Source organism: Crassostrea angulata, chromosome 4 (assembly GCF_025612915.1).
Source record: "Crassostrea angulata isolate pt1a10 chromosome 4, ASM2561291v2, whole genome shotgun sequence".
Taxonomy (NCBI): domain Eukaryota; kingdom Metazoa; phylum Mollusca; class Bivalvia; order Ostreida; family Ostreidae; genus Magallana; species Magallana angulata.
In genome coordinates, this window is record NC_069114.1 from 33,060,932 (window position 1) to 33,078,797 (window position 17,866).

At 29.5% G+C, this 17,866-nt stretch overlaps 1 protein-coding gene across 1 annotated transcript; it reads left to right on the plus strand.

The window, feature by feature from the left end:
• The first annotated feature begins 584 nt into the window (after positions 1-584).
• LOC128180071 (uncharacterized) lies at positions 585-3,793 on the plus strand. Its single transcript, XM_052847884.1, has 3 exons — positions 585-1,503; positions 1,774-2,714; positions 3,077-3,793. Exons 1-3 carry the CDS (start codon positions 585-587, stop codon positions 3,338-3,340), a joined length of 2,124 nt encoding a protein of 707 aa, XP_052703844.1. The 3' UTR covers positions 3,341-3,793.
• The last annotated feature ends 14,073 nt before the right edge of the window (positions 3,794-17,866 follow it).

Consider the following 17,866-nt stretch of genomic DNA (forward strand, 5'->3'; position numbering starts at 1 on the left):
AAGTTGCTGTCGTTGATGTGCAACTTATTTACAACTTCACCGCTCGATAACCGACCGACATCGCATGCGCGCAGCGATAGCGCACGGACTCAGTTTTGCGGGAATGCACCGACGCAACTCTCTTCGAATGTTTTGTTTACATACCAAAAGTTCATCACTGCACCGATTACCTTGTGTGTGACCCTGTATAGTCCGAACTGTAGCCACAGTACCATTAACTGTCTAAACCGGTGTAAACCGGGAAAGAATTCCATCATGGAGCATTTATGCCAGTTTCTTTCGTCAGGAACATGGCGAAAGTGATTTACGTGCTTCAAGAATGCATGAAAAAACATGGATGATATTAAAAAAAAAAATGGACTTATAGCATTCAAGAGATACAAGTTCATTTACAATGCCTGTGCATGTAACGTTAGTCTTACTTGTAAAAAAAATTGCATTATAATGCCCAGCCATGAGACATGACAAGCAACGATGAGTCCAAAATGGATACAGTACCTATAGCTGTCTTTGGTATCTTGATAGAGTTTAGATCAATAGGAAAGGGGTTAATTGCTTCCTTTTGGATTGGTCTTTGAAAAATAATGGCACTCTTTAGGTGTCGATACAAGCTAAAATGTAAAGTAGTGATTATAAGTACTATAGTTGTCATCGCATTGACTGTCAGTTATATCCATTCCACCCTGAAAGAGACAGTTAGCAGAAGTGGTTCCTCAGGGAGAGGTTCATATTCCAGGTTGTTCATGTCTAACGATGGTCAGAAAGAAATCTACAGTGATGTGTGTAAAATACCTCGGCTTCCTCTTTACAGCAGTGCTATTGAACATGCCATTCAACCCATGAAGAAACCCCTGGTATGCAATGGAACCAACCTGTTTTATTTTGAGAACAACGTTCTTACCATTAATAAAAGTGTTCTCTACCCAGAACACAACACTCTTGACCTGTACGAATTTAAAACAAAAAAGGGAAAAATTGATGATAAACCAACATTGAGAGCATGTGAAATAAGAGGGATAGAGAGAGTAACTGATTCTTTTTACACCTATACCGAGGGAATTATTAAAGAAAACGGGCCATTCAATATGCTTATAAAGCATGATTTTGTTCATGTGAAATGTATTCTAAATTCAACTTACAATCTCATTCATGCAGAGGATAATGAAGTTGAAGATTACCCCAGTAACGACAGTTTGTATATTAATGATGACCCCATGGAATATGAAGGCAGCATTTTCAATGAGTATCTCGTGGACTTTGATCAATTTTTGGTGCAGGTTTATCCTCGCGATGATGTTTTGGAGAGAGCAGCATCTCAGAAGCCAACTTCTGACCAAATGAATGTGATGATGATAATGCTAGATTCCATGTCACACATGTCCTTCCGGAGAAAACTACCCAAAACTTATGGCTACCTTAAGAAGAATTTGGCTTCAACCATTCTAAATGGTTATAATATTGTTGGCGATGCTACATTAGCAGCCTTAATACCAATTTTAACAGGTATTATGTAATCACATTTGACACATTTGATAAAATATATTAGTTTTGGTAGTTTGTTTATCACGTTATATTTAATTGATAGACTTAAAAAGTTTACTTTGAAACATGCATAGACATATTTGAGAATACATTGTCTCAATTATTTTTGGGCTCAGTTATACTTTATAACAGGTTGCAATTTCATAAGCAGAACTATTACTGGTAATAATACTCTGAGCATGATATTGATTTGATAGCAGAATTATCATGTGATTTTCACACCTTTTCAAGGCAAAACAGAACTGGAGTTACCTGAAGTCAGAAGAAGTCAAGAGGAGTCTGAATATGTTGATATTTATCCAATGATCTGGAATGATTTCAAGGAGAATGGTTACGTCACCTTGTTTGCAGAAGATGAACCCTCCATAAGCGCTTTTAATCTACGCTTTAATGGTTTCAAGGAGTCGCCTTCAGATCACTACATGAGACCATTCTGGTTGGCTCTGTGGGATTCGGAGCTTAGAGAAAGGAGCAATAAATACTGTACTGGTGCTACGCCACATCACAGATTTTTGTTAGAATATTTGAAAGACTTTTATGTAAAGTACCCGAATGTTCCAAAGTTCTCTTTAACCTTCCTTGCTGAACTGACTCACTGGAACAATAATCCCGGAGAATATTTGGATGTGGATTTCGTAAATACTTTAGAAAAGTTCAGCAAATTAGGTTTTCTTGACAATACTCTTCTGATTGTTATGGGAGATCATGGTGCTAGGTATGGAAGAGTACGAAGGACGGTGCAAGGGAAAATAGAGGAGAGACTGCCATTTGTTAGCCTTCATTTTCCCCATAAGTTCAAACTAAAACATCCCGAGTTGATAAAACAACTTTCAAAAAATGCTGATAGATTGACCACTCCTTTTGATATTTATGAATCTCTTAAAGACATTCTTGATTTATCACGCTTACATAAACCGGTGATTTCATCCAGAGGAATAAGTCTCCTTAGAGAAATTCCAGCCAATCGGAATTGTGCGTCTGCTCATATTGACTTGCAGTGGTGTTCCTGTTTGGTGGAAAGTGAAGAAGATACAAATAGCAAGAATATTCAGACTATGGCTTATGAACTTCTGCAACATATCAATCAGTTGACCCAACCACTGAGAAATATTTGCCAAGAGCTTTCAATTCTCAAAATAGTTTCCGCCAATTTAATAAGTCCAAATGAAAAGGTGAGTAGGTGCATTTGCCGTTCAAGGACATGTATTGTTGCATTACTTTTTTTGCTGTATACAGTTTACTGCCTGTAAGATTTACGTATTTACATGTATATAATTCCAAAGTTTGAGATATTAAATATACTCGCAGACATTTAGGCAAGAAGTTTTAAAAAATGCCAATGTATTTAGCATTAATCATTATTTTTCAAAAAATGTATTCTCATATGCTAAAAAAATTTTCATAATGTGCTAATGTGCATTATTCAATTTGTTTGCACACACTATTGCAGTTTTAGACAAAAATGTTTTTACTTAGTAAAAATCCATGATGCAGAAGAGTCAGTCGTTAACTTATCTGCTTTTCATACTTCTAGGTTTTGAAGTTTTTGAAAACATTGGACAGTGATCAAAGAGTTTCAAACTTCAGTGCTGAGGTAAGAGTGGATGTCGCCCATTACCAGATCACCATGGAAACTGTTCCTAACTATGCACAATATGAAGGGATGATAACAAAGAATCTCAAAGACTCCACTTATGAAGTGTTCCATGACATTAGCAGATTAGATCGCTATGGAAACCAGTCTTCATGTGTCTCAAAACTTTATCCTGATCTCAGAAAATTTTGTTACTGCAAATGATTCTCATTGGTGGTTTTTGGGGAAATTTTTTCTCAATGATGTGGCACTGCGTAACTTATCTTTTTTGTTATGTAAATAATTGAATGTTCCAGTGTTATTGCTCTCCCGGGGAAATTAAGGTATGTAGAGGGACATTAATTTTATAGTGGGTGATGTTGCCAAGATGTTCTAAAAGGACATGTATGGCTTAAGTAGATCTGTAAATGTTATTTTTTCAAAAAGTAAAAGATTTCAATAAGAAATTCCAATACCTGGAACTTCTTATATTCATGCCATAATTGAGTTTATGAGAATCGTTTTTATGTGATGTGTGAGTGAGAAAGAGAGATGTGCGAGTAAAAAGGGAGAGATTATGGAGTTTAAGTCGATCTAATTTTGTTAAAAAATGATAAACATATATACCTATACCCGCTACAGGTATACGCTACTGAATAAAGAGGTTGTCAATTACAAGATTCTCTTTTTATTTTTTGCTCTTCCCTCATTCCATCAAATCAAGACAGAAAATAACTTTAAACAAGTCCAACATTAAAATTTTGGAGTTTTTTTTATATTGCTAAAACTTACTTTTTTGGTTATTTTTCTGCATACAGATATTTAAGAGATGAATCAAAAAAGGTAACACTTTAAATAAAAAAACGGAAAGGGTTTGTTTTAGTAGCAATAAATTATATCACTTACTCAACAAGCAAATGAGGATGATTTTTAGTAACTTTTTTCTTCATTGCTCAAACTGTGACTTTTTTGGTTATTTTATTTAAGAGATCTTCTTCTAAATGTGTATTCATCAATGATAATTCTGTCTTACTTAGTCTTTAGGGAGATCCCACTGCCTGTCTGAAATTAGGTGCTTAATAAGTCTCTTTATGTTTATCTGGGATCTCTCTAGTAGTTAAGGTCGTTTATTTGTAGTTATTTGTTTATCTTCGTCATTAATAAATGACAATATTCAGCAAATCATAGCTTGTAGTGTTTAAAGGAGTAAAAATTAACAAAGCTGCAGGACCAAGATGGAACTGGTTTCCACACATTTTAGCATAAGATAAATGGAGGACATAAAGGGTGTTTTCTGTTCAAATGTTAACTCCAAGAGGATTCTTTTTCATTATCAACAGTGTATATTATGTGGTGTCTCTAGTAAGTGATATAATTTTATTGCTGCTTAAACAAACCCTTCCTTTTTTTTCATTTAAAGTGTTACCTTTTTTGATTCATCTCTTAAATATATGTATGCATCAAAATAACCAAAAAAAGTCACAGTTTTAGCAATGAAAAAAAAAGTTATTAAAAATCATCCTCACTTGCTTGTGGGGAGCTTTATCTACATATTTTTTTTATATTAAAGTATTTTTTTCATTTAAAGTGTTACCTTTTTTGATTCATCTCTTAAATATATGTATGCATCAAAATAACCAAAAAAAGTCACAGTTTTAGCAATGAAAAAAAAAGTTATTAAAAATCATCCTCACTTGCTTGTGGGGAGCTTTATCTACATATTTTTTTTATATTAAAGTATTTAAGCTAAAAAAGAAATTTTAATAACTTTTTTTTTCATTGCTAAAACTGTGACTTTTTGTGGTGTCTCTAGTAAGTGATATAATTTTATTGCTGCTTAAACAAACCCTTCCTTTTTTTTCATTTATTCGTCATTAATAAATGACAATATTCAGCAAATCATAGCTTGTAGTGTTTAAAGGAGTAAAAAAATTAACAAAGCTGCAGGACCAAGATGGAACTGGTTTCCACACATTTTAGCATAAGATAAATGGAGGACATAAAGGATGTTTTCTGTTCAAATGTTAACTCCAAGAGGATTCTTTTTCATTATCAACAGTGTATATTATGTGGTGTCTCTAGTAAGTGATATAATTTTATTGCTGCTTAAACAAACCCTTCCTTTTTTTTCATTTAAAGTGTTACCTTTTTTGATTCATCTCTTAAATATATGTATGCATCAAAATAACAAAAAAAAGTCACAGTTTTAGCAATGAAAAAAAAAGTTATTAAAAATCATCCTCACTTGCTTGTGGGGAGCTTTATCTACATATTTTTTTTATATTAAAGTATTTAAGCTAAAAAAGAAATTTTAATAACTTTTTTTTTCATTGCTAAAACTGTGACTTTTTGTGGTGTCTCTAGTAAGTGATGTTTTCTGTTCAAATGTTAACTCCAAGAGGATTCTTTTTCATTATCAACAGTGTATATTATGTGGTGTCTCTAGTAAGTGATATAATTTTATTGCTGCTTAAACAAACCCTTCCTTTTTTTTCATTTAAAGTGTTACCTTTTTTGATTCATCTCTTAAATATATGTATGCATCAAAATAACAAAAAAAAGTCACAGTTTTAGCAATGAAAAAAAAAGTTATTAAAAATCATCCTCACTTGCTTGTGGGGAGCTTTATCTACATATTTTTTTTATATTAAAGTATTTAAGCTAAAAAAGAAATTTTAATAACTTTTTTTTTCATTGCTAAAACTGTGACTTTTTGTGGTGTCTCTAGTAAGTGATATAATTTTATTGCTGCTTAAACAAACCCTTCCTTTTTTTTCATTTAAAGTGTTACCTTTTTTGATTCATCTCTTAAATATATGTATGCATCTAAATAACCAAAAAAAGTCACAGTTTTAGCAATGAAAAAAAAAGTTATTAAAAATCATCCTCACTTGCTTGTGGGGAGCTTTATCTACATATTTTTTTTATATTAAAGTATTTAAGCTAAAAAAGAAATTTTAATAACTTTTTTTTTCATTGCTAAAACTGTGACTTTTTTTGGTTATTTTGATGCATACATATATTTAAGAGATGAATCAAAAAAGGTAACACTTTAAATGAAAAAAAAGGAAGGGTTTGTTTAAGCAGCAATAAAATTATATCACTTACTAGAGACACCACAAAATTATCTTTTTTTCGTCAACTCAAAATGAATCCAACAAATATCTTTCCTCACTTAAAATCGCCGTTTATTAAAACTTCTGGTATTATAAACTATTTCCGCCCAACTCTAATACTTAATAAACAGGACGACATGAAGGGTGTTTTCTGTTCAAATGTTAACTGCAAGAGGATTCTATTCATTATCAACAGTATATATTAGTATATTTCTCTTTTTTATCTGATATATTTCAATATTACAGAAAATATGTTGATAAGGCTCAAAACAAGCAAATGAGGATATTTTGTAACTTTTTCTTTCATTGCTCAAACTGTGACTTCTTTGGTTATTTTGATGCATACATATATTTAAAAAAGGTAACACTTTAAATAGAAAATGGGATGGGTTTGTTTTAGCAAGAAGAAAATAATATGACTTACTAAAGACACTACACATTTTTCTTTTCTTCCTCAACTCAAAATGAATCCAACAAATATCTTTCCTCACTTAAAATCGCCGTTTATTAAAACTTCTGGTATTATAAACTATTTCCGCCCAACTCTAATACTTAATAAACAGGACGACATGAAGGGTGTTTTCTGTTCAAATGTTAACTGCAAGAGGATTCTATTCATTATCAACAGTATATATTAGTATATTTCTCTTTTTTATCTGATATATTTCAATATTACAGAAAATATGTTGATAAGGCTCACAGGACGACATGAAGGGTGTTTTCTGTTCAAATGTTAACTGCAAGAGGATTCTATTCATTATCAACAGTATATATTAGTATATTTCTCTTTTTTTATCTGATATATTTCAATATTACAGAAAATATGTTGATAAGGCTCAAAACAAGCAAATGAGGATATTTTGTAACTTTTTCTTTCATTGCTCAAACTGTGACTTTTTTGGTTATTTTGATGCATACATATATTTAAGAGATGAATCAAAAAAGGTAACACTTTAAATAGAAAATGGGATGGGTTTGTTTATGTTGATAAGGCTCAAAACAAGCAAATGAGGATATTTTGTAACTTTTTCTTTCATTGCTCAAACTGTGACTTTTGTTTTCTGTTCAAATGTTAACTGCAAGAGGATTCTGTTGATAAGGCTCACAGGACGACATGAAGGGTGTTTTCTGTTCAAATGTTAACTGCAAGAGGATTCTATTCATTATCAACAGTATATATTAGTATATTTCTCTTTTTTTATCTGATATATTTCAATATTACAGAAAATATGTTGATAAGGCTCAAAACAAGCAAATGAGGATATTTTGTAACTTTTTCTTTCATTGCTCAAACTGTGACTTTTTTGGTTATTTTGATGCATACATATATTTAAGAGATGAATCAAAAAAGGTAACACTTTAAATAGAAAATGGGATGGGTTTGTTTATGTTGATAAGGCTCAAAACAAGCAAATGAGGATATTTTGTAACTTTTTCTTTCATTGCTCAAACTGTGACTTTTGTTTTCTGTTCAAATGTTAACTGCAAGAGGATTCTATTCATTATCAACAGTATATATTAGTATATTTCTCTTTTTTTATCTGATATATTTCAATATTACAGAAAATATGTTGATAAGGCTCAAAACAAGCAAATGAGGATATTTTGTAACTTTTTCTTTCATTGCTCAAACTGTGACTTTTTTGGTTATTTTGATGCATACATATATTTAAGAGATGAATCAAAAAAGGTAACACTTTAAATAGAAAATGGGATGGGTTTGTTTATGTTGATAAGGCTCAAAACAAGCAAATGAGGATATTTTGTAACTTTTTCTTTCATTGCTCAAACTGTGACTTTTTTGGTTATTTTGATGCATACATATATTTAAGAGATGAATCAAAAAAGGTAACACTTTAAATAGAAAATGGGATGGGTTTGTTTTAGCAAGAAGAAAATAATATGACTTACTAAAGACACTACACATTTTTCTTTTCTTCCTCAACTCAAAATGAATCCAACAAATATCTTTCCTCACTTAAAATCGCCGTTTATTAAAACTTCAAATGTTAACTATCAACAGTATATATTAGTATATTTCTCTTTTTTTATCTGATATATTTCAATATTACAGAAAATATGTTGATAAGGCTCAAAACAAGCAAATGAGGATATTTTGTAACTTTTTCTTTCATTGCTCAAACTGTGACTTTTTTGGTTATTTTGATGCATACATATATTTAAGAGATGAATCAAAAAAGGTAACACTTTAAATAGAAAATGGGATGGGTTTGTTTTAGCAAGAAGAAAATAATATGACTTACTAAAGACACTACACATTATGTTGATAAGGCTCAAAACAAGCAAATGAGGATATTTTGTAACTTTTTCAAATGTTAACTATCAACAGTATATATTAGTATATTTCTCTTTTTTTATCTGATATATTTCAATATTACAGAAAATATGTTGATAAGGCTCAAAACAAGCAAATGAGGATATTTTGTAACTTTTTCTTTCATTGCTCAAACTGTGACTTTTTTGGTTATTTTGATGCATACATATATTTAAGAGATGAATCAAAAAAGGTAACACTTTAAATAGAAAATGGGATGGGTTTGTTTTAGCAAGAAGAAAATAATATGACTTACTAAAGACACTACACATTATGTTGATAAGGCTCAAAACAAGCAAATGAGGATATTTTGTAACTTTTTCTTTCATTGCTCAAACTGTGACTTTTTTGGTTATTTTGATGCATACATATATTTAAGAGATGAATCAAAAAAGGTAACACTTTAAATAGAAAATGGGATGGGTTTGTTTTAGCAAGAAGAAAATAATATGACTTACTAAAGACACTACACATTTTTCTTTTCTTCCTCAACTCAAAATGAATCCAACAAATATCTTTCCTCACTTAAAATCGCCGTTTATTAAAACTTCAAATGTTAGCCGTTTATTAAAACTTCAAATGTTAACTATCAACAGTATATATTAGTATATTTCTCTTTTTTTATCTGATATATTTCAATATTACAGAAAATATGTTGATAAGGCTCAAAACAAGCAAATGAGGATATTTTGTAACTTTTTCTTTCATTGCTCAAACTGTGACTTTTTTGGTTATTTTGATGCATACATATATTTAAGAGATGAATCAAAAAAGGTAACACTTTAAATAGAAAATGGGATGGGTTTGTTTTAGCAAGAAGAAAATAATATGACTTACTAAAGACACTACACATTTTTCTTTTCTTCCTCAACTCAAAATGAATCCAACAAATATCTTTCAACAGTATATATTAGTATATTTCTCTTTTTTTATCTGATATATTTCAATATTACAGAAAATATGTTGATAAGGCTCAAAACAAGCAAATGAGGATATTTTGTAACTTTTTCTTTCATTGCTCAAACTGTGACTTTTTTGGTTATTTTGATGCATACATATATTTAAGAGATGAATCAAAAAAGGTAACACTTTAAATAGAAAATGGGATGGGTTTGTTTTAGCAAGAAGAAAATAATATGACTTACTAAAGACACTACAGAAAATATGTTGATAAGGCTCAAAACAAGCAAATGAGGATATTTTGTAACTTTTTCTTTCATTGCTCAAACTGTGACTTTTTTGGTTATTTTGATGCATACATATATTTAAGAGATGAATCAAAAAAGGTAACACTTTAAATAGAAAATGGGATGGGTTTGTTTTAGCAAGAAGAAAATAATATGACTTACTAAAGACACTACACATTTTTCTTTTCTTCCTCAACTCAAAATGAATCCAACAAATATCTTTCCTCACTTAAAATCGCCGTTTTTTTATCTGATATATTTCAATATTACAGAAAATATGTTGATAAGGCTCAAAACAAGCAAATGAGGATATTTTGTAACTTTTTCTTTCATTGCTCAAACTGTGACTTTTTTGGTTATTTTGATGCATTTTTCTTTCATTGCTCAAACTGTGACTTTTTTGGTTATTTTGATGCATACATATATTTAAGAGATGAATCAAAAAAGGTAACACTTTAAATAGAAAATGGGATGGGTTTGTTTTAGCAAGAAGAAAATAATATGACTTACTAAAGACACTACACATTTTTCTTTTCTTCCTCAACTCAAAATGAATCCAACAAATATCTTTCCTCACTTAAAATCGCCGTTTATTAAAACTTCAAATGTTAACTGCAAGAGGATTCTATTCATTATCAACAGTATACACTTTAAATAGAAAATGGGATGGGTTTGTTTTAGCAAGAAGAAAATAATATGACTTACTAAAGACACTACACATTTTTCTTTTCTTCCTCAACTCAAAATGAATCCAACAAATATCTTTCCTCACTTAAAATCGCCGTTTATTAAAACTTCTGGTATTATAAACTATTTCCGCCCAACTCTAATACTTAATAAACAGGACGACATGAAGGGTGTTTTCTGTTGAAATGTTAACTGCAAGAGGATTCTATTCATTATCAACAGTATATATTAGTATATTTCTCTTTTTTATCTGATATATTTCAATATTACAGAAAATATGTTGATAAGGCTCAAAACAAGCAAATGAGGATATTTTGTAACTTTTTCTTTCATTGCTCAAACTGTGACTTTTTTGGTTATTTTGATGCATACATATATTTAAGAGATGAATCAAAAAAGGTAATACATATATTTAAGAGATGAATCAAAAAAGGTAACACTTTAAATAGAAAATGGGATGGGTTTGTTTTAGCAAGAAGAAAATAATATGACTTACTAAAGACACTACACATTTTTCTTTTCTTCCTCAACTCAAAATGAATCCAACAAATATCTTTCCTCACTTAAAATCGCCTTTTATTAAAAATTCTGGTATTATAAACTATTTCCGCACAACTCTAATAATCAAAAAACAGGACGACATGAAGGGTGTTTTCTGTTGAAATGTTAACTGCAAGAGGACTTTATTTAAAATCAACAGTGTATATTAGTATATTTCTCTTTTTTATCTTACATATTTCAATATTACAGAAAATATGTAGATAAGGCTCAAAACAAGCAAATGAGGATGATATTTAGTAACTTTTTCTTTCATTGCTCAAACTGTGACTTTTTTGGTTATTTTTATGCATACATATATTTGAGAGATGAATCAAAAAAGGTAACACTTTAAACAAAAAAAGGAAAGGGTTTGTTTTAGTAGCAATAAATTATATCACTTACTCAACAAGCAAATGAGGATATTTTTTATCTTACATATTTCAATATTACAGAAAATATGTAGATAAGGCTCAAAACAAGCAAATGAGGATGATATTTAGTAACTTTTTCTTTCATTGCTCAAACTGTGACTTTTTTGGTTATTTTTATGCATACATATATTTGAGAGATGAATCAAAAAAGGTAACACTTTAAACAAAAAAAGGAAAGGGTTTGTTTTAGTAGCAATAAATTATATCACTTACTCAACAAGCAAATGAGGATATGTAGATAAGGCTCAAAACAAGCATAGCAATAAATTATATCACTTACTCAACAAGCAAATGAGGATATTTTTTATCTTACATATTTCAATATTACAGAAAATATGTAGATAAGGCTCAAAACAAGCAAATGAGGATGATATTTAGTAACTTTTTCTTTCATTGCTCAAACTGTGACTTTTTTGGTTATTTTTATGCATACATATATTTGAGAGATGAATCAAAAAAGGTAACACTTTAAACAAAAAAAGGAAAGGGTTTGTTTTAGTAGCAATAAATTATATCACTTACTCAACAAGCAAATGAGGATATGTAGATAAGGCTCAAAACAAGCATATTTCTCTTTTTTATCTTACATATTTCAATATTACAGAAAATATGTAGATAAGTAGATAAGGCTCAAAACAAGCATAGCAATAAATTATATCACTTACTCAACAAGCAAATGAGGATATTTTTTATCTTACATATTTCAATATTACAGAAAATATGTAGATAAGGCTCAAAACAAGCAAATGAGGATGATATTTAGTAACTTTTTCTTTCATTGCTCAAACTGTGACTTTTTTGGTTATTTTTATGCATACATATATTTGAGAGATGAATCAAAAAAGGTAACACTTTAAACAAAAAAAGGAAAGGGTTTGTTTTAGTAGCAATAAATTATATCACTTACTCAACAAGCAAATGAGGATATGTAGATAAGGCTCAAAACAAGCATATTTCTCTTTTTTATCTTACATATTTCAATATTACAGAAAATATGTAGATAAGGCTCAAAACAAGCAAATGAGGATGATATTTAGTAACTTTTTCTTTCATTGCTCAAACTGTGACTTTTTTGGTTATTTTTATGCATACATATATTTGAGAGATGAATCAAAAAAGGTAACACTTTAAACAAAAAAAGGAAAGGGTTTGTTTTAGTAGCAATAAATTATATCACTTACTCAACAAGCAAATGAGGATATGTAGATAAGGCTCAAAACAAGCAAATGAGGATGATATTTAGTAACTTTTTCTTTCATTGCTCAAACTGTGACTTTTTTGGTTATTTTTATGCATACATATATTTGAGAGATGAATCAAAAAAGGTAACACTTTAAACAAAAAAAGGAAAGGGTTTGTTTTAGTAGCAATAAATTATATCACTTACTCAACAAGCAAATGAGGATATGTAGATAAGGCTCAAAACAAGCAAATGAGGATGATATTTAGTAACTTTTTCTTTCATTGCTCAAACAAACTATTTCCGCACAACTCTAATAATCAAAAAACAGGACGACATGAAGGGTGTTTTCTGTTGAAATGTTAACTGCAAGAGGACTTTATTCAAAATCAACAGTGTATATTAGTATATTTCTCTTTTTTATCTTACATATTTCAATATTACAGAAAATATGTAGATAAGGCTCAAAACAAGCAAATGAGGATGGTATTTAGTAACTTTTTCTTTCATTGCTCAAACTGTGACTTTTTTGGTTATTTTTATGCATACATATATTTGTATGCATACATATATTTGAGAGATGAATCAAAAAAGGTAACACTTTAAACAAAAAAAGGAAAGGGTTTGTTTTAGTAGCAATAAATTATATCACTTACTGAACAAGCAAATGAGGATATGTAGATAAGGCTCAAAACAAGCAAATGACTTTATTCAAAATCAACAGTGTATATTAGTATATTTCTCTTTTTTATCTTACATATTTCAATATTACAGAAAATATGTAGATAAGGCTCAAAACAAGCAAATGAGGATGGTATTTAGTAACTTCTTCTTTCATTGCTCAAACTGTGACTTTTTTGGTTATTTTTATGCATACATATATTTGAGAGATGAATCAAAAAAGGTAACACTTTAAACAAAAAAAGGAAAGGGTTTGTTTTAAATTATATCACTTACTCAACAAGCAAATGAGGATATGTAGATAAGGCTCAAAACAAGCAAATGAGGATGATATTTAGTAACTTTTAGAGGACTTTATTCAAAATCAACAGTGTATATTAGTATATTTCTCTTTTTTATCTTACATATTTCAATATTACAGAAAATATGTAGATAAGGCTCAAAACAAGCAAATGAGGATGGTATTTAGTAACTTCTTCTTTCATTGCTCAAACTGTGACTTTTTTGGTTATTTTTATGCATACATATATTTGAGAGATGAATCAAAAAAGGTAACACTTTAAACAAAAAAAGGAAAGGGTTTGTTTTAGTAGCAATAAATTATATCACTTACTCCTTCTTTCATTGCTCAAACTGTGACTTTTTTGGTTATTTTTATGCATACATATATTTGAGAGATGAATCAAAAAAAGGTAACACTTTAAACAAAAAAAGGAAAGGGTTTGTTTTAGTAGCAATAAATGATATGTAGATAAGGCTCAAAACAAGCAAATGAGGATGATATTTAGTAACTTTTAGAGGACTTTATTCAAAATCAACAGTGTATATTAGTATATTTCTCTTTTTTATCTTACATATTTCAATATTACAGAAAATATGTAGATAAGGCTCAAAACAAGCAAATGAGGATGGTATTTAGTAACTTCTTCTTTCATTGCTCAAACTGTGACTTTTTTGGTTATTTTTATGCATACATATATTTGAGAGATGAATCAAAAAAGGTAACACTTTAAACAAAAAAAGGAAAGGGTTTGTTTTAGTAGCAATAAATTATATCACTTACTCCTTCTTTCATTGCTCAAACTGTGACTTTTTTGGTTATTTTTATGCATACATATATTTGAGAGATGAATCAAAAAAGGTAACACTTTAAACAAAAAAAGGAAAGGGTTTGTTTTAGTAGCAATAAATTATATCACTTACTCAACAAGCAAATGAGGATAACACTTTAAACAAAAAAAGGAAAGGGTTTGTTTTAGTAGCAATAAATTATATCACTTACTCCTTCTTTCATTGCTCAAACTGTGACTTTTTTGGTTATTTTTATGCATACATATATTTGAGAGATGAATCAAAAAAGGTAACACTTTAAACAAAAAAAGGAAAGGGTTTGTTTTAGTAGCAATAAATTATATCACTTACTCAACAAGCAAATGAGGATATGTAGATAAGGCTCAAAACAAGCAAATGAGGATGATATTTAGTAACTTTTTCTTTCATTGCTCAAACAAACTATTTCCGCACAACTCTAATAATCAAAAAACAGGACGACATGAAGGGTGTTTTCTGTTGAAATGTTAACTGCAAGAGGACTTTATTCAAAATCAACAGTGTATATTAGTATATTTCTCTTTTTTATCTTACATATTTCAATATTACAGAAAATATGTAGATAAGGCTCAAAACAAGCAAATGAGGATGATATTTAGTAACTTTTTCTTTCATTGCTCAAACTGTGCTTTCATTGCTCAAACTGTGACTTTTTTGGTTATTTTTATGCATACATATATTTGAGAGATGAATCAAAAAAGGTAACACTTTAAACAAAAAAAGGAAAGGGTTTGTTTTAGTAGCAATAAATTATATCACTTACTCAACAAGCAAATGAGGATGATATTTAGTAACTTTTTTTCTTCATTGCTCAAATTGTGACTGCTCAAATTGTGACTTTTTTGGTTATTTTATTTAAGAGATGAGAACAGAAATGTTAACTGCAAGAGGACTTTATTCAAAATCAACAGTGTATATTAGTATATTTCTCTTTTTTATCTTACATATTTCAATATTACAGAAAATATGTAGATAAGGCTCAAAACAAGCAAATGAGGATGATATTTAGTAACTTTTTCTTTCATTGCTCAAACTGTGACTTTTTTGGTTATTTTTATGCAACAAGCAAATGAGGATGATATTTAGTAACTTTTTCTTTCATTGCTCAAACTGTGACTTTTTCGGTTATTTTTATGCATACATATATTTGAGAGATGAATCAAAAAAGGTAACACTTTAAACAAAAAAAGGAAAGGGTTTGTTTTAGTAGCAATAAATTATATCACTTACTCAACAAGCAAATGAGGATGATATTTAGTAACTTTTTTTCTTCATTGCTCAAATTGTGACTTTTTTGGTTATTTTATTTAAGAGATGAGTCATAAAAGGTAACGCTTTAAAAAAACAACGGGAAGGGTTCGTTTTAGCAGCAATAAAATTATATCACTTACTAGAGACACGACAAATTTATCTTTTCTTCTTCAACTCAAAATGAATCCAACAAATATCTTTCCTCACTTAAAATCGCCTTTTATTAAAACTTCCGGGTTATAAACTATTTCCACCCAACTCTAATTATCAATAAACAAGACGACAAAATGTAATATTATTGTTAAATAATATGTTTTATGGCATCATTGTATCTTAACCATCTATTTTTGTCACAGAATCTATTTTTAGAATCTGGTTATTTATAGTTATTTTTAACCTGAGGGTCCATCATATCTATTTTTAGAATATTTGTGCTTGTATCTTGTCAACAACCGATGAAATTGCAGGATTGTAATCACGAGAAAGCCACTTTTGTTATTACCCTGGTATCTGATGGACGTTTTTATGTGAACAGAGAGTTTATTTATGTGAAAATTAACCCTCCACCATCCCCATTACATCCTTCTAAATGTTTTGTTTATGTCACAGTAAATTCTACATTGTTTTGGTTTCAAAATGTTTTGTATATGCCACCTTAATTTTTACGTTATTTTGGTTTTTCATATGACAGGGAGATCCCCCTGCCATTGTTGTAGACTAGTTTGGATATATGTTATCTTGGGATCTCCCATCTTCTAAATGTGTATATTCATCAATGATAATTCTGTCTTACTTAGTCTTTAGGGAGATCCCACTGCCTGTCTGAAATTAGGTGCTTAATGAGTCTCTTTATGTTTATCTGGGATCTCCCTAGTAGTTAAGGTAGTTTATTTGTAGTTATTTGTTTATCTTCGTCATTAATAAAGGACAATATTCATCAAATCATAACTTGTAGTGTTTAAAGGAGTAAAAATTAACAAAGCTGCAGGACCAAGATGGAACTGGTTTCCACACATTTTAGCATAAGATAAATGGAGGACATAAAGGGTGTTTTCTGTTCAAATGTTAACTCCAAGAGGATTCTTTTTCATTATCAACAGTGTATATTATGTAATTAGTATATTTTTCTTTTTTAGCTTAAATACTTTAATATAAAAAAATATGTAGATAAGGCTCCCCACAAGCAAGTGAGGATGATTTTTAATAATTTTTTTTTTCATTGCTAAAACTGTGACTTTTTTTGGTTATTTTGATGCATACATATATTTAAGAGATGAATCAAAAAAGGTAACACTTTAAATGAAAAAAAAGGAAGGGTTTGTTTAAGCAGCAATAAAATTATATCACTTACTAGAGACACCACAAATTTATCTTTTCTTCGTCAACTCAAAATGAATCCAACAAATATCTTTCCTCACTTAAAATCGCCGTTTATTAAAACTTCTGGTATTATAAACTATTTTCGCCCAACTCTAATACTTAATAAACAGGACGACATGAAGGGTGTTTTCTGTTCAAATGTTAACTGCAAGAGGAATCCAACAAATATCTTTCCTCACTTAAAATCGCCGTTTATTAAAACTTCTGGTATTATAATCAACAGTGTATATTATGTAATTAGTATATTTTTCTTTTTTAGCTTAAATACTTAATATAAAAAAAAATATGTAGATAAGGCTCCCCACAAGCAAGTGAGGATGATTTTTAATAACTTTTTTTTTCATTGCTAAAACTGTGACTTTTTTTGGTTATTTTGATGCATACATATATTTAAGAGATGAATCAAAAAAGGTAACACTTTAAATGAAAAAAAAGGAAGGGTTTGTTTAAGCAGCAATAAAATTATATCACTTACTAGAGACACCACAAATTTATCTTTTCTTCGTCAACTCAAAATGAATCCAACAAATATCTTTCCTCACTTAAAATCGCCGTTTATTAAAACTTCTGGTATTATAAACTATTTCCGCCCAACTCTAATACTTAATAAACAGGACGACATGAAGGGTGTTTTCTGTTCAAATGTTAACTGCAAGAGGATTGTATTCATTATCAACAGTATATATTAGTATATTTCTCTTTTTTATTAGATATATTTCAATATTACAGAAAATATATTATCAACATATTTTCTTAAATATATGTATGCATCAAAATAACCAAAAAAAGTCACAGTTTTAGCAATGAAAAAAAAAGTTATTAAAAATAATCCTCACTTGCTTGTGGGGAGCCT